The 23,148-nt window shown below is 38.9% G+C and overlaps 1 protein-coding gene across 6 annotated transcripts; it reads left to right on the top strand.

Moving 5' to 3' along the window:
• The first annotated feature begins 1,118 nt into the window (after positions 1 to 1,118).
• On the top strand, positions 1,119 to 22,630 carry G2E3 (G2/M-phase specific E3 ubiquitin protein ligase). 6 transcript variants are annotated; one of them, XM_015864962.2, is made up of 18 exons: positions 1,180 to 1,244; positions 2,357 to 2,412; positions 3,639 to 3,684; positions 4,392 to 4,506; positions 4,976 to 5,073; positions 6,932 to 7,033; positions 7,525 to 7,649; positions 9,081 to 9,246; positions 10,183 to 10,289; positions 11,524 to 11,640; positions 13,074 to 13,195; positions 13,302 to 13,434; positions 14,079 to 14,204; positions 15,281 to 15,591; positions 16,316 to 16,497; positions 16,684 to 16,856; positions 17,295 to 17,494; positions 20,027 to 22,630. In XM_015864962.2, exons 3-18 carry the CDS (start codon positions 3,667 to 3,669, stop codon positions 20,257 to 20,259), a joined length of 2,328 nt encoding a protein of 775 aa, XP_015720448.1. In that variant the 5' UTR covers positions 1,180 to 1,244; positions 2,357 to 2,412; positions 3,639 to 3,666; the 3' UTR covers positions 20,260 to 22,630. The 6 variants fall into 6 exon arrangements, with proteins under 6 accessions (XP_015720446.1, XP_015720452.1, XP_015720447.1 ...); XM_015864961.2 differs by lacking the exon at positions 2,357 to 2,412 and having other exon boundaries at positions 1,134 to 1,244; XM_015864963.2 differs by lacking the exon at positions 4,392 to 4,506 and having other exon boundaries at positions 20,027 to 20,259.
• Positions 22,631 to 23,148: the final 518 nt, after the last annotated feature.

The raw sequence follows: 23,148 nt of genomic DNA, 5'->3' as shown, positions 1-23,148 counted from the left end.
CTCAGTCAGGATGGAGGGGACTCTGAGCAGCCTGATGGTGCTGTAGGTGTCCCCGTTCATTGCAGGGCAGTTGGACTAGACAACTGAGGTTCAACTCAAACGATCCCATGATTTACTGTGTCCAGTTCTGGGCTTCCCAGTACAAAAAAGACAAGGATCTCTTGGAAAGAGTCCAGCAGAGGGACACAAAGATGGTGAAGGGCCTGGAGCATCTCCCCTGTGAGGAGAGACTTAGGGAACTGGGTCTGTTTAGCCTTGAGAAGAGAAGGTTGAGAGGGGACTTGATCCAGGTTTATAAATACCTGAGGTGTGGGAGCCATAGTGGTGAGTCTGGTCTCTTTTCAGTAGTGTGTGGGGACAGGACTAGGGGTAATGGGATGAAACTACAGCATAGGAAGTTCCGCATGAATGTGCAGAAGAACTTCTTTACAGTGAGGGTGACGGAGCACTGGAACAGGCTGCCCAGGGAGGTGCTGGAGTCTCCTTCTCTGGAGATATTCAAGACCCGCCTGGATGCCTACCTGTATGACGTGGTGTAGGGAACCTGCTTTGGCAGGGGGTTGGACTTGATGACCTCTAGAGGTCCCTTCCCTGTGAATCTATTCCAGAATAGGCTTCCAGGACAAGACTGCCTGTTCCTACAGAGTTTGCAAGGCCTGAATGTAAACAGCCTGTAGTGATCCTGCACTTTGCCATAACAGGAAAAAAAAAATTAAAAAGTCAATTAAAAACCGAACAACGTAAAGCTCACAGATGAGAACAGGCCAAGTGGTTTTGGGTGGCAGTACCCCTTTTCTTTCGGTCCTCAGAATCCAAACCAGCTCCTTGATACTACACACGGTGCTCGGTCCCAACAACCAGCGCGATTCTCAGCTCCCACAGCGGCAGCCCCCATCACCCCAGCCAGACCCACAAACGCACAGACGGAAAGCGATACACCCGAGCACGCACGATGCCCGCTGCAAACGCTCCCCGACGCTGGTCGTAGCGCAGGGCTCTGCCGCTGACAACCCCCCTGGGCAGCCCCAACCCAGCGCCGTTTCCCGACATCTCGAGTCTCCCCCCGCCGAACCGACGAGGTGCCCGAGAGCCGCCGCAACGGCTGGTGGGCGGGGCGAGGGGCGGGATCCCGAGTTCCGGTACGGCAGCGGATGTTGGGGTTTGAATTGTCCGTCAGTTATCGCGGGTGGTTCCAGCCGGGGCCGCTGCCGTCGGGACTTGCTGTGGGCCGCGCTGCTTTCGGGGTGAGTAACATGTTCGGCGGGCTGAAGCCTTCGCCTCGCTGCCGCCGGCCTCATGATGCTGCCGGGGTTAAAGAAGCGCGGTGAGAGCAGGGTGAGGGGCGCTAGGGCGATTTAAAACGCACAGCCTGTGGAACGGGAGCTCCTTGCTTCCCCGCGAGCGGAGCGTGGAGGCGCGGTGCCGGCCCTTCGCCTCGGGCAGCCGCCGCCTGTGTGTGGGGAGCGGGCGGCCCTCGGAACTGCCGCGCTGCTATTAGGGGAGGCGGTGCTGCCAAGCCTGGCCCAGCGCCGCGCTGCCCGTCGTGCCTTCAGCTGTCTGAGGCCCGGAGAGAAGCGTGTTGCGGCCGGGAATGAGTTCCTGCGGGGCGCAGAGTTCCATTTCCTTGATGTGCGGTGGGTCTGTGCTGTGGTACGAACCGCGAGTTCTGTCGTGTATAAATGCAGAGAGCACAGGCCGAGGGTACCTGGAGGGGTTCCTTGCAGCTTTGTTCGTACTCCAATTGGGTACCTGAAATCCACCCTCACAGAGCTGTGCAGAACTACTGACATTTGGAAGCCCAAATAAATGTTTTATTTACGTTTTCATTCTTGTAAACAGTGGGTGATAATGTGTGCCTGTCCTGCAGATTGACTAACACGAGATCCCTTTATTCCTGGGGAATCCACATGTGAGCCCTTTTTATGGATTCCGACTTTGCATCTCCTTTGACTTGCAATCAGAACTGCAGGGTTTAGTTCCCTGTAGGAGTGCGAGGGATGTGGAGAGGGATAACAGCATTGTTGGTTTTGCTGGAACCAGCACAAAGGGGAGTGGGGAAGGAGCTTTGTTTGTTTCCAGCCAAACGTGCTGGAAACACGTTCTCCTCTTCGTATGGCTCTGTGCAATACAAAAGGTGTAAAACCGGTCTTGTGTGGTTTTATGTGGAGAGTTTGTTGGCTGCATTACCCTGTAGTAGGTTCTGAATTGTGAGAACTGGCAGTAAGATGAGAACAGGAAAAATGCATAAGCTGTGTTTTCTTCTCACTCTGTCCCTAATCTAGTGCCTTTATTTTTTTATATAATTGCCACTTGCCATAACCTATGTTGATTACAATGGCGTTTATTTTCCTTTTAGACTACCTCCTGTGGAAGTATTTTGTTCATGTTTAATGGCAGTGGCATAGACCAAAGGTCAGACCCAAGACTTCTGCCATCCATTTTTATTTCTTTCTTGCTGCTTGATACCCCGTCTTACCTGCAACTTCAACCACATGGCTGCAGTGCTGTATTTGTAAAAGTTTGTGTAAGGACTGTTCAAACAAAACAATAAATAACAAAGCTCTGATAGCTTAGAGTCTATCAGGCTTCCAGTTTGCAGATGGACTTTATCAGCTGCCTCCTTGTTCCCTTGGCACAGATTCAGGAGGTTGTGCACCCTCCTGTGAGGTCAAGTGTGGACCTGGGGGCAACTGTCCTGCCTTGTTTGCTTTGCAAATCTCACCCAAAGCATTCCCCAGCTACTGAGAAAAGGCAAGTGGTGTGTTTACAAGTTGTGTATGTCTTCAGCTTTGCACTAGAGGAAGAGCAATATTCTTGGGACTAACTTGAAGAAACACATTACCTTTACTTTCTTCATGAGCCACTCACCTCCGTGTAGTCCAGGAATTGTGGAACACAGGGAAGGCTAGGCCAGCTCCCTACATATCTGTGTTAATGTTTCCTGCAGATCTGGTTTCTAGGAGTATGTTGTGCTTTGGAAGAAATGCAGGTTAGGTCAGGTCAGAGATTCCAAATGGAATACTCTGCTTCAGAATGTGAAATATGTAGTTCTGCCCTGTGCCGATTCCCCTGCGTACCTGTCAGTTTTGGATTCCTTGCATTATTTTTTTTAGTGTTTGATCAGGATTTCTTTGAATAAGGTCCTGGGAACAGTGAAGAACTACATCCATTATCTATCCTCTACCAGTTTTTTCTCCTAAATTCCTTCTGCTAATGCTGTCTCTATTTGAGCAGGAGTCATTGCCGCTGCCATAGTTCTCCTTGGAGAATTCCTCATTACTTCATTATTGTTGATGTTGAAAATAACTATGAACGTACAATTATGTCAATGTATAAAATTCCAATTCAGCAGCTAGTTACTTTCAAAAAAGAAAATATGTTGCTGGTATTTTGAGGAAATAACCAACACGTGTTCCAGTGGCATGGCTGTATTTACTCTGCATCCTTCTTTTTCAACTTCCATCTCTCACTATAACAGCTGAATCCTAATACTGGTTCTTTTGTTCTTGTTTTCATTTTAAGAACTTTACTGAGCTTTGCGATTATTATTTTTTTAATAAACTGTAACAGTGGTACATTATGTTAATTCTTGATGTATTAGAAGTATTAACTCATCATTTCTTTTTCATGATAAACAGCTTGAAGAACTCAGTAGAATGAGTGAGAATGACGTTCAAAGCCCACGTAAGTAAGGTTTAATCAGCTAGTTATGTAAGTCTTTAGTCTGCATATAGAATATCAATTATAAATTGCTTTAGTTTGTCTAAAAGAGCAGGTGTGTTTTGTGTAATCAAGTTGTGTTGGGAACCACTTGCCTTGGAATGAAAAAGAAATAACTTGTTAACCTCCTTGGATTTCTTTGCTATAATTGGAATATTTAAAGTCTTTTCTGCAGATGTTTTGTGAAAGTAACTTTGGGAATTCGGGTGCCAAGTCTCACCCAGCTGTTTGAGATCTGTCATCCAGGACACTTTATTACTCTGAAGCAGCATCTCTTTTCTTCTCACTACTGTGATTGTTCCTGATGTTTGTGTACTTAAAATCTATTTTATATATCTGTTGAGAGTTGAAGGGAAGATACTCCCTGCCTATTCATGCTCAAGTATCCTGATGGGCTTGGAACTTCAGAAATGGGGAGATTTTCAAGGCTTTGGTTGACACCGATGTCTCAAGCTTTTAAATGTTTTGAAACTAATATGCTTTTAAAGTATTGCTTATAACTTGGCAGTCAGGATACTGTTAACTCTCTTCATGAAAATTATCACATAGAAATACAAAGAAGCCTTCATGAATTCTAATATGGTGACATCTCTGTGTATTGTTCTAAAAACATTAGATGTCATATATTTCATGGACTTGCACAGTGTTGGCTGCCTAATAATTTTCTGCAGGTGTTCAGGGAAGAGCGTTTTGGTTGTGAGCAAAATCTTCTGAGTCTGCTTTGGCAAGAGCCCTCTCCCAAATCAGTGGGCAGGTGGAACCTGTGGAGTATTTTCATGCTAGGAAGTAAGGAATAAATAGTAGACTTCATTACTTCTTTGTTTACTGTTGAATTCAGTATTTCTCTGAGACAGGGATATTAATGGATAATTGTTACTGGACGACTTGAGACAAATAAACGTTTGTATTGAAGTATAAAAATCAAATGTAATGAATTATGCAGTGGACAGATCTCTACCACTGTAAACAGTCCTGCAAAGATGCCTTCTCACTCTTTACACTTGCTTCAGTATCAGATGCCATAGCTTCTTGCTTTCAGCCAGTTTAACCCTTTGTGCAGTCAGGCCTTCTTCCCCTCTCTGACTGTCCCTTGGTCACAGTTTGCCATTTCTAAGTTTCCCATTACCTACCTAATGTCCTTTACCCTGTGAGCTACTTGAGGATGCATGTGATTAAAAGCAATAAGTTGCTGCTTTGTAACTACTTGGTCTTGATTCCAGGACTTGCTGATCCTAAACATGATTCTGTGTTTTAGCTTGTGTTCTCTGTGGATGGACAGATAACTGCCCTGAAAAGTATGGGGAAAAAAGGACCTATGTAGAATATAATCTCACTCTTCATAATTACTGTTTGGTAAGTATGTTGTGGTAGTATTATTAGTATTAATAGGAAGTATGACAAGTATTAAATAGCTACAACTGGGCTAAACAGTTTGTTGTCAAACTTTACTGTCAGTATTGTAGCCCTGAAGGCTTGTACCTGCCAACTGCTACATTGCAATGAGTTACTTAGTATATTCTCCCAACCTGTTGTAGCAAAAAAGGTATACCTGAAGAAAAAGAGAACAGACTGCACCTATATATTCACTTTTATGAAAAGAAACTTAGTGTCAAAATGTGAAATGTGAGGATTTCCCCCTTTGTGGAATAAGTGGGGAAAAGTTTTCATCTTTATTCATGTTTATCGTTAGTTTGTGTTTGGGTGTGAGCTTATCTCTTGTCAGCATGTAGGATGTTGTTGTCACTTAAATAGTCCTTGTTTTCAATTTAGTAAGATGAAGCCTACTCATTTTTCACAACTAAAGTATCTACTGAGTAAAAGTTTGAGTAGCACAAAGTTATGGATATTATATACTGTATTTCAATATTTGCCACATTTATCATTTCCAAGATTAAAATTCTGTTTAATGCTGCTTTTCAAACTAAACTTCAAGTCTCTGCAGATGATTAATGGTTTGGATGTTAAACCCTTAAAAGATAAGGTAGAGTGGAGGTTTTCTGAAGTAATGTAAAGACAGTTTTTCTTAAATCAGTTTTAATCAGTTGAAAATAATTCTAGGTTTGGTTATGATAGTCTTGTGCCACGTACAGCCCAATGAAAAGGCAGAAGAAGCACCTTTTCCTGGTGGAGCAGAACAGCTAGGATTTTGCGTGCTTGCAACACTGATATTATGAAGGTGCTGTAGCATCAAATGACTAACTTATAAGTTATTTATTTGTAAGAAGCTTCTTGTAGTTCTCTTGTAGACTATCATGCAAATTAAGTTCTAGAAAGAGGCCAATTAGTGGTGCATATTTTTCATTGCCAAATGTCTCACATTTGGAAATATATCTTTAATTGTTTTTGCTATGAAACATTTATTAGACTAAAAAATATGAAACATTTATTAGACTAAAAATATCATCTAAAAGTGTGTGGTTAAAAACCAATGCTGTATTGAGATATATATTTCTATTCTGTGGAAACTATAACTTGATGTGATGCCTCCTTGATTCTTTCCAATCTGAAGTTATTAATCCATCTACTTACTTGAAGTCTGCGGTGTAACTGCCTTATGAGATAACTATTTACTCTAAATTATCATCAAACTCTCATGACTTGCTGTAATACCGGATTCTGTTCTTGTTTACTTCTCCTTTAATGTGAATTACTTTTCTTTTGAGGTTGCATTTCAGCACAGATACTTCCTACTGTGCTTAATTGTCTTTCCAACAAAATTGTCATTCACAGTAACTGAACTAATTTCATTTCATTTCTTCTGAAAATTTGCTTGATGAAAGCAATTGCTTGACAGTTATCTGAGTAGGCCCCATGTTTTGGGATGGAAAATAAGACCCCGTCTTGGGCTTTACAGGATGGCATAAACATTTTCACAGTATCATTATTTTATTTTCATATTACTGGCTACTGTTCCCTGTTGTTTTGGGTCAGATGTATATCATATAAAGCATAGATGCTTTGAATTACTTTTATAATCATGCGCCCATATAAATGTTATGTGCTATATCGTCAGCATCAGTACTTGGACATATGAGTTAGTTGTGGCAGACAAATAGCAGTGAATTGGGGGCCAGAAAGAGGCTGTTCTACTCTGACAAATGTTTATATGTGAGCTTTGACTAAATTTGTCTTTTCTACTTGACTATACAGTGTAGATAATTCCAAGTCTTTAGGTATATGAGTGGTTTAAATAATTAATTTGTTTTTGTAGTTGATGTCAAGTGGCATTTGGCAGAGAGGGGGAGAAGATGAAGGTGTAGATGGATTTTTGGTCGAAGATATTAGGAAAGAGGTCAACAGAGCTGCAAGACTGGTAAGAATGATCTGTTTTTTATAAGGGAAGAAAGAGTAGTGTTTCATTATGCATATATGTAGTGTCATCTGTGGGGTTTATTTTTGCCAACAAGCAATGTGCTGAACCCATTCAAGCATCTGAATTTTACATTTCAGTAACAACGAGGGTATTAGGTTCTTGGGAGCCAAAGAGATGATAAATCTTGCAGAATTTGCTAATATTTTTATTTCCCTTGTGTTGTAGATAAACTAATGAGAGCAAAGCATTTCTTATAATCCCTTATGACGTTATACAGAGTCTCAGACTCATCTGCTGCAATTCTATAGATGCAACTAAATTAACTACCAATAGAATAATTTGCATTTCAGCTTGCAGGTTACATACAAAACAAAACCTAATTATATTAAATAAGTATGTAGCTTGTCTTTGAAATATGTGTAAAACATACAGAAGTAGTTATTTTGCTTCAGATATTTAAAGTTTTTATTTCTTTAACATATCCTTCCCAGGCGTGTAATATCTGCAGGAAAAAGGGTGCTTCAATTGGTTGTGTGGCTCCCAAATGTAAGCGAAGTTACCATTTTCCTTGTGGGCTACAAAAGGAATGTGTTTTTCAGTTCATGGAAGACTTCAGGTAAGTTTGGGGATTTTGTGTTGGCTTGGGGTTTTGTTGTTGTTGTTCTCAGTTCTTTTTAGACTGGAGATCCTTTGTTTTTTCATTTGCCACCTTTGAATAGTCTGTATGAACTACAAATTATGTTAATTATCTGAGAAAATTTAAAAAATCTTGATGTGAAAAGCAAGCAAGTACATTGCATTAAAAAGTATGTATAAAGTAAACTTCCATCACTATTAAAGAAGTAAAATGGTTGGGGTATAGTTTTGGGGTTTTTTTGTATGTCTGCCTCCTGTGTGTGGAAATAGCGATTTCTTCTTATTCCTTCCCTTGGTTTGTTCTGCTTGTACGTTAAAAGCCATTACATTGTGTTTCCAAACAAAACTTCTAGGTCCACTTATTTGCGATTTGATTGCAGAAGAAATTAATTTAGTGTCAAATGTTAGGTTTTATGCTCTTTTACTGTCATCTTTGCAACTTGTGTGTTTGATTATGTTTTCATGTTCTTCTGAAGTTCAGGGTCCTGATTCTGTTCCTTGCCTGGCCCAAGTTCCTCTAGATCACAAATTCAACCAGGGCATGGTCGCTATGTCCTGGTCTGCCTCTTATCTTAACCTCCTTAATGATCCCCTCTGCATTGGCCAGTACCAGGTCTTTCTCTGCAGGTTGGTCTGTCCACTACTTATGTGTTCTGAGAATTTGTCCTCAGCAGACTCTGGGAGTCTCCTGGATTACCTGCAGCCTACCTTGTCGCTTTCCCAGCAGACATCCATTTGAGTGGTTGAGATCTCTCATCAGAATGAGAGCATGTGAGTGTGATGCTTCTTGAAGTTGAAGCAGAGATGCCAAATCAACAGGCTCTCCTTGATCAGGTGGCCTTTAGTATTCTCTATCCATCAGATGTGTTTTTTTGTTTTGGTTCTAAAACTTAACCCACAAGCTCTCAACTTTATTGTGGCTGTTTATTTTAGAGGCATCTCTTTACAATCTGTCAATTTCTTAACATAGGGGGCAACTCCTCTGCCCTTCCCTGCCTTCCCTGTCTCTTCTGAAAAGCTTGTGCCCCAGTTGTGCAATTTTTGTCCCACCGTGTTTGTGCTGTAGTAACTAGGTCATAGTTTTCTGATTGTACACTGGCCTCCAACTTCTCCTGCTTATTTCCTGTGCATCGTGCATTGATGTAGACAGGAACAATATTTGGACCAAATGAAATAGACATTTCAGACAGGAATATGTCATTTTCATTTTATAACAGGTATAAGTTGGCAGTGTGTTTCTTCCATTCTGTTGCCTTGGTGCCTTAAACAATTTCTTTGCCTTTCATCTTGCCTAATAGTGTATTTATTTGTGAATAATAGATGTGTTAGGAAGTTCATTTTGTTATCTCCTATTTTTATGAAGAAAGTTCTTAAAATATTTTTTGAGGGGACCTTTTGTTATCGTTTGTAGATCTTACTGTTGGGAACATAAGCCAGTTCAAATCTTTTCGGATAAAGACTCCAGAGAACCTTCACAGTGTACAATATGCCTGGATTCGGTTGAACATCTTCCACTGTACAGTGTGTTGAGAAGTCCTTGTTGTAAAAATACTTGGTTTCATCGAGAATGCTTGCAGGTAACACAGGTTCTTATGTTCTTTTTCCCTTGCATCCATGGAAATCACAGTCTGATTTTTAAAAAATAATCAAACAGCTGCTTAAAATCGTGTAAAATTATTTGGTGATAGTGTGCAAACACACTGCTGGCTCATGTCCAGCTTTTGGTCCAGTAGGACCCAACTCCAAGTCCTTCTGTGCAGGGCTGCCCTCAAGGAGGTTTCTAGTAATCTATATAGATATTAGGGTGGGGCAATCCTGGATACCTTGCAGTTGACCCTGTAGAACCTCATAAGGTTCTTGTGGGCCTACTTTTCAAGCCTGTCCAAGTTGCCTTGGATGGTGTCCCATCTGTTGTATCAACTGCATCATTTTGCTTATTGTCATCAGCAAACCTACTGAACCACTGCCTCGGTCATTGATAAAGATGTTGAGGACGGGTTCCAAGACTGGCCCCTGGGAGGCATTACTCATTGCTGATTTCCACCTGGACGTAGAGCTCTTGACCACAACCCTCTGACTGTGACAGTCCTACTGATTATTATTTTATTTTTTTTTAACTTTTTTTTGTTCATCCATTGAGTAGTTGCCACTTCAAATTCATCCCTTTCCAATTTAGACATAAGATGTGGTGTAGGGCTGTGTCCTGTACCTGGACTTATTTAAGGTCTTTGATATCAGTTGCCCTTCCTTTGTCTACCAGTGCTGTTGTTCCATCATAAAAGGCCACCGGAGTTGTACATTTGTCCTTTAAAGGAGGACAAAATAGCATTTGCTTCAAGTTAAAATGACATCATGACTGTAATCAGAGCTAAAATCTGTGTTAGGATGCTAACGGTAGAGATATCAAGACAACACATAACCAATCTCTTAGTGACAATATAATTCAATAATTGGTTTGGTTTTCTGTTTTTCTCTTTCTTTCTTTTCTTTTTTTTTTTTTTTCCCCTTCACAGTATCAAGCTTTGAGTGCTGGGATATTTTTCTTTAGGTGCGCAGTATGTAATAACAAGGACAAATTTCAGAAAGAAATGTTGAGAATGGGCATACACATTCCAGAGAAGTAAGTAATTTGGTAAATAATCACTTCTTTATGCAAGCATACTTTGATAAGTAGTAGAAACTTCAATTTTTTTTATCGCTGTTCTATAGAATTACATCAGTGAAACTTCAGGTCTACCTTCCGTGGTAGAAATGTTTTGGTAAGAAGTAGCACGTTTCCTTCTAGTTACGCAGCAAAATTGTCAAAAGCTTGATTAGTTAGACATTGAGCAGGAAGCTCTGGAGAGTCATTTTTAATGTTGCAATGTAATGTTAAATAAACTAGGGGATCTGCCTAAAAGATTAAAACAATTCTTAAATATGATTATTTGACATTAATGTGGAGATAGATGAGAAAATATTTGTTATCAAAGTTCTTAATCTGAGTTGTTGCCCAAACAGTGATATAGTCCATCGATTTCTTAGCCATATGCTTCTCCTCAGGGACTGATTCTAAAATTCTGGGCTGCTTTTTCTTAAGTTTCTACCATTTGCTGGGGCCCCAAATAAGACAAGGTGATGGGAATTTTTCTTTATTGAAAGAATTATTCTTTAACTATTAGCATCTTTTGAGACTACTGTTAATTCTCTGAAACAGAAGCTCCAGATTTTAGAGAGGATGAAGTGTCAGAATATGTGATGAAATGTGTCTTCATGGCTTGGAAAATACTGTCTTGTTTTTCTTAACAGCATTTTGAGTAAATTGCCAGAACAAGCACCTCTGTCTGCTGCGAGAAAGCAGAGTAATACAAAACAGAGCAAATACATGCCAAGGTCATACAAAAATAAAGAAGCACTTCAGTCAAAGCAACATTTCACAGGAACAGTCTGTCCGTTTGTATTTACAATAGTATTTTTGTTATTCCTACTTCAGGATTTCCCTGGATATTGAATAATAACTATAGTGTGTTTCTGCTGTGAGAATCTAAAAAAGTGGTAAAGGAAATTGAAAAGAAAAAAAGTGTATTTGGTGTCAGGTTGTGTGGGCTAGATAGTGAGGTGGTAGCAGTAATACAAATCAGGTGAACATTATGGACTTAGGGGATCTTTTGTAGGTAGTATCTTGAATGACATCAATTAATTCTCTTTCATCCTAGGCTTTTTTTATTTTGCCTCCTCTAGTTGTTGTTGCCTAAAATGTTACCTAATTGGAACATTTCACATGGATATTACATACACATTTTCCAAAAGATGAAATAACGCACTTAAATAATCAGAAACAAAGTTGTAATAGCAGGCTCTCTGCCTTCTTTGAGGGATGCATCTTGGGAACTTGAAGACAACGCTTATCAAGACCTACTGCAGTGTTATCAACATTGTGACGTTAGAAGATGTCTCTGCAAGAATGGAAGAGACTATAACAAACCTGATAGGTATGGCAGTTTTTGTAGGAAGATAATTTGGGGTGGACTTTTATTTAAAAATTAAAAAACATAAAAGCTGTAGTATTTTCAGCACTGGGTTTTAATTTCAAGTCAACGCTCTATTTATATATAAAGTTTATTTTATTCTGGGTAATACCAATATTTAAATACCTGATTTCTCGAGTTTCATAAGCTTATAAAAGCCAGTCCTATCTATTATCAGTTATCTCTATTCTCATTTCAAAGAGAAGCTATAGTAGAATTTGTGTATTTACAAAAATGGAATAGCATGTGCCTAAGGTAAATGTTACATCTTTTATTCATGGCTTAATTTACTAACTGCATCTAATAACTTAATGCCTTTACAAGAAACTTATTAAAGTATTAACTAGGTGAAAATTAAACAAAATAAGATCTGCCTATAAAATCTATTTCTCAAGTGACAACCAGGCATTTGAATTATTTAATTAGCTGATATTTTACAAATGGGGTTTTGAACAGATAAGTCTTTCTGCTGGTGGTTCTTCTTCTCCTTTTACTGATGGGGGATGGTTCTAAAATCTGTAGCCTGAAAGAAAGGCTATGTGCTGTTCCTTTGCATGCAGATGACTAGAATACTGCTAATATCTTATGGAGGCCTGAGTGATATTGTGAATGGTGTTATTTGGTTCTACCACTTGCTTAACTTTTGATTAAGTTCATTTTATGTGTTCTTTTTAATTGCCTTGTATAGCATATCTGTTCTCATTGGGATGGGTATACTCAAATGTCAGGCAGTGCCTCTACTTTGAAGATGTTTTGTGGCAGATTTTTCCCCATAGGTGTTTTAAGTTTACTTAGTGGAGATTTAGTCAAGCTTCACTTGGTTCATTCTTGGTATATGTACATTTCAGAACTTTCAAGAATTGTAACTTTTGGCCTCCAGTGTTTGAACTAGTATTAGTCATGTTGTTATATTATAGTATGTTCAAGCAAATGTGAATAAATGTAGTCAAAACTCTAGCAGATTCTTCATTAATGGCAGCAATTAAGTGTGTTATTGAATGTGTAAAAATAATCAGATAATTTCCTCAACAGATATGGAACTCGACATTTTGGAAAGCTAAACTTCAGGTCTTCATATTGAGAATGCTGACTGTCAGCTTGAGGACAAAATACTGGCAGCAAGCTATTAACTTTCAAGGCAGCGCTGGGAGCACATCCACTCATAGGCACTTAATACATGAAACTAGAACACAGATAATTGATTTTCTTTGCATCTAGGAACTGAGTACATATTGTCTGAAGAAGTTCCCCTTTATGATTTACAGTCTTACCAGATTGCTGGATTATGCCTTGTGAATTTACTGCCTCGATTACATTTACTGTTGAATTTTACTGTTTAATGTTCTTTCATCAGTCTCATTCTTCTGTATAATTCTAAAATAAATTTTTAATTTTAGTAAGTGGGAAATAAAGCGTTGTCAGTCTTGTGGTTCCCGTGGAACTCACTTGGCCTGTTCATCCTTAAAATCATGGGATCAAAACTGGGAGTGTATAGAATGCAGAAGCATCTTTGCAAAAGGTAATGTTATGAATGTGATGGCAACTTGCTAATGGTAATTTTTAATAGTACATGCACGTGTTTTACAGCTAGCAAATTGATTATCTTGATATATTTCACCATGCAGAGAAATGCAAAAAGCGGAAATCGCGTTCTTTGGCTCCCTCTGAAAAGATGGATGGCACAACTTGTTTGCTGGAAGAACCATCTCCAAAGCTCCCCCGCCAGTCACCTGGATCTCAACGCAGCTGTCTTCTCCAGTGTGTAATCTTATAGCAGAGATTGTAGCATAAAATAATATTTAAACACAGGGAGGTAATGGCTTATTTTGTAGGAGAGATTTTATATACTGATATGCAAAGTACTCGAGTTTGAACACAAAGTTTTGTGACTGCGGTTTTCTGAGTAAGCTATGAACTCTGTAAGTTTGCTACAGTAATTCATGTTGGATGGCATGTAAACCAGTTCTTAGTCTGACTAAATTAGACATTTATAAAAGGAATCTTTAAAACTTAAGAGGTCACTTTGTATGTACAAGGGGCAAAAGTTAAAGCTAAGGTTCTTTACTGGTATCTTACAGTGTTAAGTTTGCTGGAAATCTAGTTTACTGACATCATTTATAAATCTTGTTTTCTTCTGCAGTAATAAAAATTTCCAAAGACTGTAGAATCAGGACTTCCATCTCTTATGTAGGATGCAACTTAAAACTGATCTTAAAACCGTCTCATAATAAAACACTGAATTCTTTGTAAAATTGTAATTCAGGCAGTGGTGGACTTCATTTGACTGAGTCAACAAATGAGTTTTTGGCACTGAAACAGTGGGAAAACTATATTGCTACCTTCAACTAAGAAGTGATTATGTATTCTTTGGTTGTAGCTATTAATGTACTTTTTGCTTATAGATCACCAAAGATAATGTGCCAGAACAACTTGTCACCCTGCTCACTCCTAGAACTTCCAACATCCAATAGAGAGGCAATATCTTTATCTCCACTGATGTCAAACAGGAACTACTCCCTAAGGAAAAAGTATTTTCTTCCCTTTTTTTGTACATCAAAAAGAAATCTAGCACATGACTTTATAAGTATTTCCTGCACAACATGGTGTGCTTGCGTGTGTTTTTATGTATGGTAGTTAAGTGTATGTGGCTGTATGTTTGAATATAGTCACTGAAATGATGGAGTGAGTACACTGAAGACATAACTTTATAATGCCCTCTGCTGTTTTCAAATGCTAGATGACAGGTAAGGAAGAATCTTAACCTACTGTTTATTTTTAGGCAAGATAGCAAGGTGATCAAAACTTGAAAATATATATTTGCTCTTAAGGAAGCATGGCAAGCCATTTGTGAAAGAGACAAAGGAGTAAAAGAATTCTAATTGCATCCTTAAAATTAAGCATCCTGAATTTTTAGTGTTTTTGCGTTTACACCGTAAGGGTTGCTTGTCATTTTGCTAAAGTCAGAGGTAAGGTAACATGTTTTAACAGAGAATATTCAGTTCAAGGGTACAAAAATGCTTGTACATGTGAGTTCTACCTGTATGTGCCACAAATTTTCATGAAAGAACCAGTTACTTCCAGTGCAGAGTGCACTTTTAAGTAGTTTTGGTGTCAGTTTAAAATGTAGCTTGTGCAGTAATATGGGAATTAAACATTTTTTCCTCCTCTACCCAAATGCATTTTTGATCATAGTGACAAAGATGTATATTAGCTAATAGTTCAGTATTCTAACTCTAGCAAAACATGGTACACTCTTCAATTTCTCACTTGTTCTGCATTGTTCAAACATAGAATAATAATATGAGAGTTTCTTGATGCCTCATTGTTGTAACTGAAATCAGGAAACCAGTCGTGTTATGCCAAGGTAGTTAGTTTTACCCTTTTTTATTTCCTAACTCTTGGTCATAGCTTAAAGTATTTTGCCACTCCAGAGTTAAAATTTTAGGAATCTACTCCAAATGTTTTATTGGTATAATTAGACAGTACCTAAATGTACTGAAATGTTTAGAGGTTTTTCTTTGAAAGATTTTAGGTTGCTGTCTGTAAAAACCTGTTCTTCAGGAATCAGAGATTTGATCTGGAAACATATGCAATTTTTTTGTAGGCATTTAAGAGTGAAAAGAAAGGAAGCTTCTAATATACTGGAGGAGTTAACGCAACAAATTAATACGAAAACCACAAGGCTTAACATCAATACAGAAAATATCTGGAAGAGTGCTTTAAAAGGATTTAGACAGCGTAACTTCAGACCTACAAACACCATTGAAGTGAAGTTCACAAACTGCAAAAATAGAATAAAAACAGATTCTCTTATTGGGTCAAAACACCTTTTTTTCCAGTTACTAATGCTTCATATTCAGAATTCATCATTGTTTGAGGGCTCTTCTGCAAAGAACTTGTCGATTGACCCTCAAGGTAATTAAATGCTTTTTTCAGAATGAAGAACTGTATCACTTCAAAGGTTTTTGAATGTTCAGCCTGTGTGATTGTTAATTCATGGTAGCCCTGAAAGTATAGAAATAGTTTTTGTTGGGGTGGTTTTTTGTGTGGTTTTTTTTTGTTTGTTTGTTTGTTTTTGGTTTTTTGGGTTTTTTTTTTTTGTTTTGTTTTGGTTTTTTTTTTTGGTTTTCACTTTTAAAAGTTGGAGAGACTGGAATTGTAAACGCTTAAATTCACTACTGTTGGCTTTTCCAGCTCACCAAGTGTTCCTTTATTTTAAATGTTGATAACTGTCAGGAGAAAAATACAGCATGTTAGTGGACTTCAAACTTCTTGGGTCTTGTTCTCTGTAAGCGAACCTCTACCTGTTACTTATTTTGGTTTCCTTGAAATTTCTAGAACATTTATCTCTAAAGATCCAAAGCCACCTTGAGTTCTTGTGTTTCATAATTAAATATGCATTGGATACAAAGTGGAAATTGTAGTTAGATCCTCCAGTCTCAACGCCAGCTGGAGAAGTTACAGTAAAAGAACTGTAAAAAAAACTACCGCTTTTACTATCTCAGGCAACAGCAAATGATAAACCTCTAGTGCTCCATATACTTATGTAGTAAGATTGAATTAAATTGAGTCTTTAATTTTAAAAAATCATAAATTATTGTAGGGATACATTGTAAAGCATATTCTGTTTCATTTGCAGCTCTAAAAGAGAACCTGTATTTTGAAGCTGGCAAAATGATTGCTGTTTCTCTAGTTCATGGTGGCCCATCTCCTGGTTTCTTTTCCAAAACACTGTTTGATTGTCTTGTCTATGGTCCAGAGAATGTGAAGCCAAATTTGGATGATGTTGCTGATGCTGGTGTAATGCAGACAATAAAAAAGGTAATTAAATCTAAACTTACTGGAGAATTCCCATGTAAGTATATTTGGATATGAAGAAGAGCTTATAAAATACAACTTCAGTTCAAATTAAAATGTTCGTTCTCACTCCCCCCCCCTCTTAAAAATGTGTGTTTATACATATATGGGCACGAAGTAAACAAATTCTTACTTTTATTTTTGATGCAGATAAAATATTCAGAGAGTCTGTCCAGCCTACAGTCGACTGTGCATGACTGCTATGACTTCCTTGCTGCTGCTGAATGTTTAAGACCCATAACAGCTTTGGGTGATAAGGATGTGCTGGTGAATGACTTACTGATCCATCATGTAATCAAAAGAATTATTTCACCCTTAGAAAGGTTTGTTTTGTTTGTGAATTTTTAAGCTCCCTTTATTTTTCACACTGAAACTAATATATGTTACTAAATTTCGCAAGTCTGTGAATTTTCCATTTAAATGAATGAAATATATTAGTTTGGTAATTTACCTGAAGGACTGAAACAGTTACATATCTGTTTAATTTTTGTTGCAAGTATTTGATAACCTAGTTTGTTCTGCTACTTAGTTGCAGTCCTTTAATATAATGAAGGGGGCAGGGTGACAGCTGTAGTGCAAAGGTCTTTGCTACAGTTTGCTAGATCTGTAGCGTATACTCAGTTGTAATTCATAGATATTCAAATGTAGAGACTTAGGGTTTGTATTTTTAATAAACTAAGGATGGTAAGAGTACAGTTAGTTACTTACCAGCTTTCTGATGCATGTTTGTTTGGTTTTATTTTCCCCTCTCTTTCTCTTAGTTTTAGGCAAGGTTTGAAAACTCTTGGTCTGCTAGAGAAAATGGAAATGCATCCGACTGCTTTCTCTAGCTTATTTTGCCAAAAACCTGAAAAACTTTCAGCAGAAGCTCTCTGTGATCTCTTTACAATCCATTGCTCACCAGATGTAAATGAAGTTGGAGGTGCTGATTTTTGGATGGGTTATTTGCAAGATGTGGAGGGTGAGTAACCCCTTTCCTTCCCCCTGCGCCCCAGCCTTTATTCCCCATTCCTGGGCATTTAATCCCCGATAAACATAGGGATTGATTTTTTCAGAGTTTACTGCAGTAAGATGAGGAAAGTTTTTAGTTGACTGCCACTTCCTATTTTTTCCACCTCACCACCTCTTCCAAACAGATTCTAATTTCTGAAACCATTTGCCATGTATAGTAAAACTTGAGATCAGTTTATAAAAGAAAATTTAACCACCTTTCTATGGCTCAGCTGTGAATTAACTAATCTCACAAACCAATGACAATCAAAAAACTCTTCTGATGTCCTAAGATTTTTCACAGTGCAAGCACACTTAGTTTTGTTTTTGTATTTAGATACACAGAATCACAGAATGACCCGGGTTGGAAGGGACCTCAAGGATCATGCAGTTCCAACCCCCCTGCCTAGCAGGGCCACCAAACATACACATTTACTAGATCAGGTTGCCCAGGGCCCCGTCCAACCTGGTCTTGAATTTCAGTTGGGCCAGGCCCCGGTCCAAACCTGTCTTGAACACCTCCAAGGACGGGCATCCAACAACCTCCTGGGAGCCTGTTCCAGGACCTAATCACTCTCCTTAGTAAAGAACTTCCCCCTAACGTCCAACCTAAATCTTCCTTTCTTTTAACTGAAACCATTTCCCCGTGTTCCTGCTATTATCAGGCCTTTTCGAAGAGTTTACTTTCCCTCCTGGGGGAGTAAGTTCCCTTCAGTATTGAAAAAGCTGCAATGAGGTCACCCCGCAACCTTCTCTTCTCCAGGCTGAACAAACCCAACTCCCTCAGCCTGTCCTCACAGGGAGGTGCTCCAGCCCCTGATCATCTTGTGGCCCTCCTTGGACCCTTTCCAAAAATCTCCATGTCTTTTTGTACTGAGGGCTCCACACCTGGACACAGTACTCCCAGATGGGGCCTCACAAGAGCAGAGTAGAGGGGACAATCACCTCCCATCCCTGCTGACCACCCCTCTCCTGATTGAGCCCCAGGATCCATTTGCCTTCCGGGCTTCCAGAGCGCACTGCTGGCTCATGTTAAGTTTCTCATCTATCAGGACCCCTAGGTCTTTCTCTGCTAGGTGCCTGGAGTTCTTCCGGCCCAAGTGCAAAGCCTTGCACTTTGCCGTGTTGAACCTCATTAGGTTCACCCAAGCCCAGCTTTCCAGCCTGTCAAGGTCTCTCTGAATGGCATCCGTGCCCTCCGCTGTATCGACTGCACCACTCAGCTTGGTGTCATCAGCAAACTTGCTGAGGGTGCACTCCATTCCCTCATCGATGTCATTAATAAAGATGTTAAAGAGCACCGGTCCCAAGACAGACACTTGAGGGACACTGCTCGTTACTGGCCTCCACCTGGACATAGAGCCATTGACCACCACACTCTGTCTGCGGCCTTTCAACCAATTGCTTATCCATCTAGTTGTCCACCCATCAAATCCACTTCCCTCCAATTTGGAGATGAGGATGTGATGGGGGACCATGTCAGAGGCCTTGCTCAGGTCCAGGTAAATGACATCAGTCGCCTTCCCTTCGTCCACCAACGCTGTCACTCCATCATAGAAGGCCACAAGATTAGTTAAGCATGACCTTCCCCTGGTGAAGCCATGCTGGCTGTCTCGGATCACGTGCTCGTTCTTTATGTGATCAAGCATGTTGTCCAGGAGGATCTGTTCCATAATCTTCCCAGGCATGGAGGTGAGACTCACCGGCCTGTAGTTACCTGGGTCCTCCCTGCTCCCCTTCTTGTGAATGGGAGTGACGTGACCCTTCCTCCAATCATCCGGGACCTCACCTGACAGCCACGACTTCTCAAATATGATGGAGAGCGGCTCAGCAACCACCTCAGCCAGCTCCTTCAGGACCCTGGGATGCACGCCATCTGGCCCCATAGACTTATACTCATTCAGTCTAAGGAAGCACTCTCGGATTTGCTCTACCCTTACAGTGGGGAGGGCTTTACCTCTTTGGTTCCTGCGTAGAGGTACGGGGATGCAGGGCTTAGGGATGTGAAAAAGACTAGAATCCTGGCCACCAGTGAAGACCGAGGTGAAGAACTCATTCAGCACCTCAGCTTTCTCTTCATCTGTTGAAGCCATTTCTCCTTTTAAATTTACCAAAGTAGGTATGCCCGTTTTGGCCTGTCTCTTCTGGCCAATGTACCTGTAGAAGGTACATTGATTATGTGGGTGGTTTTTGTTTGGTTGTGTTTTGGTTTTGCTACAGTCTTTTCTCTTTGGCCATAGTATTGAACATTCACCCAGTATATTAATCATAGATTCCCTAATTTCATTTTTTCCCTTCTAGCACATGGAGGGATAGGATTTAAGGGTAAAAATTGATATAATTTTTATATATTATTTGATATATATTTTTATATATTGTGAAATATATTATTTGATATATATTTTTATATATTATTTATTGATATAATCTAATTCTTTTTTCTTTGTTTTTTTTTCTTTTTTCTTTCTTTCTTTTTTTTTTTTTTTTTTTTTTTTTTTTTTAGGTGGTGAGTCTATAGTGACATTACAGGATATTCTCTTCTTCGCAACTGGTTGTTTTTCTATACCACCTATTGGTTTTGATCCTAAACCTACTGTTAAATTTCTGCCTGTACATTATCCCATTGGAAACAGACTCCTTAATTGCTTAGAACTCCCAATAACAAGGACATACGAGAATTTTAAAAATAAAATGGAATTTGCTATCAGGAACACATTAAGAAGCATGAGAGAATAAATATTTTTGCTACTAAACCGATCACTGGAAACCAGTTTTCTGTGGGAGTGTCTACTGGCAAGGTGCCTTTTTATGTTTTATTGGTATACTCTTCTTTTTACCATTTGTCCTGCAAAGATATGGACTCCTAATCTTGTAAAATGGAAAGCTGTTTTCAGGCGAAAGTCAGTTGGTTTGGGTGGTGGTGTTTTTTCAATCATCTCCTTGGTTAGAAATTGGCTTTTCAAACCAGCAGTCTTATTTAGAATGGGTATTTTTGTTTTAGACATACACGGGATGTTACTGAACTCTGGAGCATTTTATCAAATTCCTACACACTTTTCTTTCAGTCAAAGCAGTTGTTTTTTTTTTTTAAGGTAACAGCATTAGAGTTTTGTCTCAAGTAAAACTGATGAGTGTTTCAGTTCTGTGTTACTATTTTCAGTTAACTGCTTTCATGTTGATTCATTTATGCTTTGATTCTTAAGCCAATTAAGGTTAAGGTTTAGGCTGTTGTGTTCAATACTTTAAAATGCAAGAATTTAGAGAAGATCAAGGCAAAATAAAGGAGCAAGAAATAAAGTCTGGCTGAACTTGAGTTTCTGCTATTGAACAAAATCTTTGGCATTTGCACCCTTACTGATCCTGCTGCTTTATGATAGCCTTTTCTGTTATGACTATACCTATAATTAGAAGCTTGAAGTAGATCTTTAACATGCAACTATAAGTGATCCTTCAAAACTAGATACAAAAAAATTGCTTATTAGAAGAAGATACTGAATTTTCTTCCATGGAAGTATTTTCAAATGAATGTGCACTAAAGCTATTTGAATTGCAGGCAGTCTACAGTCGAGCCTGTTATTAGTGCCTGATGCTTCTCTAGCTTTTATTCTAAATGCTTCCTTTCCAATTTTAGATGCATTTTAAGCATCTGTGTAAAATGTTTTAATTCTGCAGTATTTGTATAAATAACATTAAGCCATAAGTGATAAGTAGTGAAATCTCTACCACAATTATGCTAGAACTATGAAACTGGAGGGGAAAAAAAAGTATGACATTGTATTTAACATATGCATATCTCTTTTCAGAATTACATTTTTCTTTACTGTCAGTTTGGTAATTTAAACTGCATCCCTAGAAAAGGCCATTCTATATATGTATATAGATAGATATGTCTGTATTGTAGGATTTGTCAGGGCCTTGGGACCCTGTCTTATGACAGACCTCTGTCTTATGTTTGACTGGCCAAAGAACTCCATTTCTGCATCAAACATTCCTCCTTTCCACCCAAATTCTTTCTGGAATCTGTGCAAATAAGCTATTTTCTAGGGTGATCATTTTTTTCTAGTAAGCAATACTAGGTTAGTACTCATGTTTTTAGTATGCTCTCTTAGTAAAGCATATATGACTTCGAAACCACACAAATATTTTAGATATCAGAGGATTAAGGGCCATGCCTTCACTTATGCACAGGATGCTTAATTAGAATAAGCTGTCAGCATTTGAAATTGGTTTGTGAAAGAAATGTTTTGCAAAATGAGAAGGAATTGATATCAGTTTCTACTTTTTTTCTCAGCTGGAAGATTGCAAAGTTTTGGGGGGTAAAACTAAAATGCTGAACAGTGTTTGAGTCATTAATTTCAATAGGAAAATTTTTACTTGGATAGTGGTGAGTCACTGGAACATGTTGCACAGTGTGTGGATGCTCCATCCCTGGAGGCATTCAAGGCCAGGTTTGGTGTTTCCCTGGGTAGCCTGTTTTGGAGGGTGGCAGCCCTGCCCCTGGCAGGGGGGTTGGAACTGGATGGTAGAGTCCCTTCCAATCCAAGCCATTATATGATTCTATTCCAAGATTCTATGATAATTCAGTCATATTCCACATGTGTGTTTTAGAAATAGTATTAAAGAATTACACCAAAATCTCATTCACATGAGACTGGAGGCTACAAAATATGCTTTTAAAGTTTATATTGATTCTTATTCTGTAGTAAAGCATTCTACAACTCAGGTTTTACTTCCTTTTTTTACCTAGAGTAATTGTTTAATTTTTTTTTTTTAATTATCTTAGTGTATATGGAAAAGTAATAATCATAATATTGCTTGTTTAAAAAAATAAAAAAAAAATTTAAAAAAAAAACAAATGAGTTTTGTACTTGCATAAACTGTTTAAAAGTTATTGTTGTTAGAATGTTATGCAATTAATTAGAGCTGTGTAAAAACTTAAAACTCCAATGCAGTCAACTGCAGAATCAGTGCCTGAAGTGCTGCAGCTTCAAGCAATGTTGTATGTGACAGATGTAGCATCAGTGTTGAAATACTCAATTGTGGGAGACAAATGTCGTGTAAATGTTTGAAAGTGCAATAAAGAGTTAATACAACGTGGTAATTTAAATGTGAATCTTTGCTGCTTTTCTTTTGTTTGGTGGGTTTTAGTTCTAGAAGTGTTGTTGCTATTTCCTTCTAGTTGCGCTAGCTTTTGCTCCGTATGCTGAGTAGGTTGCTCCCAAAGTAATGCCTCCTGTTGATTTCTGTGGGGGCTACAGCAGATAAAAAGAGTACAATTAATGCTGTTTGGTAGAGCAAATTGTCTGCTACGAAGCACTATTTTTTGACATAATCACCACCATTAGCTGTGCATTTTTGCTAGTGGTGAAGAGGGGCTGCAGTTCTTTCTGCAGGGAGAAATTCAGTGATGCACCTTTGACTCCTGTGCCCTTCCACGTCAGAGGCCGTTTTGTCAGACCTGCTGCCATCTGCTGCACAGCAACAAAATGGAATGGAATATTGGTGGGAAAGTTCAGCTGCTGCCAACTCAGCATCCACCTCTGACATCATAGGCCAACATAATAAAATGGGAGGTGTTACTTTTGGAGCAGCCCTCGTAGATGGTGCACATTTACCCTCAAATCT

This window comes from Coturnix japonica, chromosome 5 (genome assembly GCF_001577835.2).
Source record: "Coturnix japonica isolate 7356 chromosome 5, Coturnix japonica 2.1, whole genome shotgun sequence".
NCBI lineage: Eukaryota > Metazoa > Chordata > Aves > Galliformes > Phasianidae > Coturnix > Coturnix japonica.
Note: the sequence above shows the minus strand (reverse complement) of the source record. Positions and strands in the feature narration are given on the sequence as shown.

What these genes read in the sequence shown, in the direction of transcription:
- G2E3 (XM_015864960.2), top strand. Translation starts at nt 1,152, where the DNA reads ATGTTGGGGTTTGAATTGTCCGTCAGTTATCGCGGGTGGTTCCAGCCG. An exon ending in ATTATTTCACCCTTAGAAAG is followed by an intron (nt 16,857 to 17,294) that starts GTTTGTTTTGTT and finishes TCTTTCTCTTAG; the next exon opens with TTTTAGGCAAGGTTTGAAAA. An exon ending in TTATTTGCAAGATGTGGAGG is followed by an intron (nt 17,495 to 20,026) that starts GTGAGTAACCCC and finishes TTTTTTTTTTAG; the next exon opens with GTGGTGAGTCTATAGTGACA.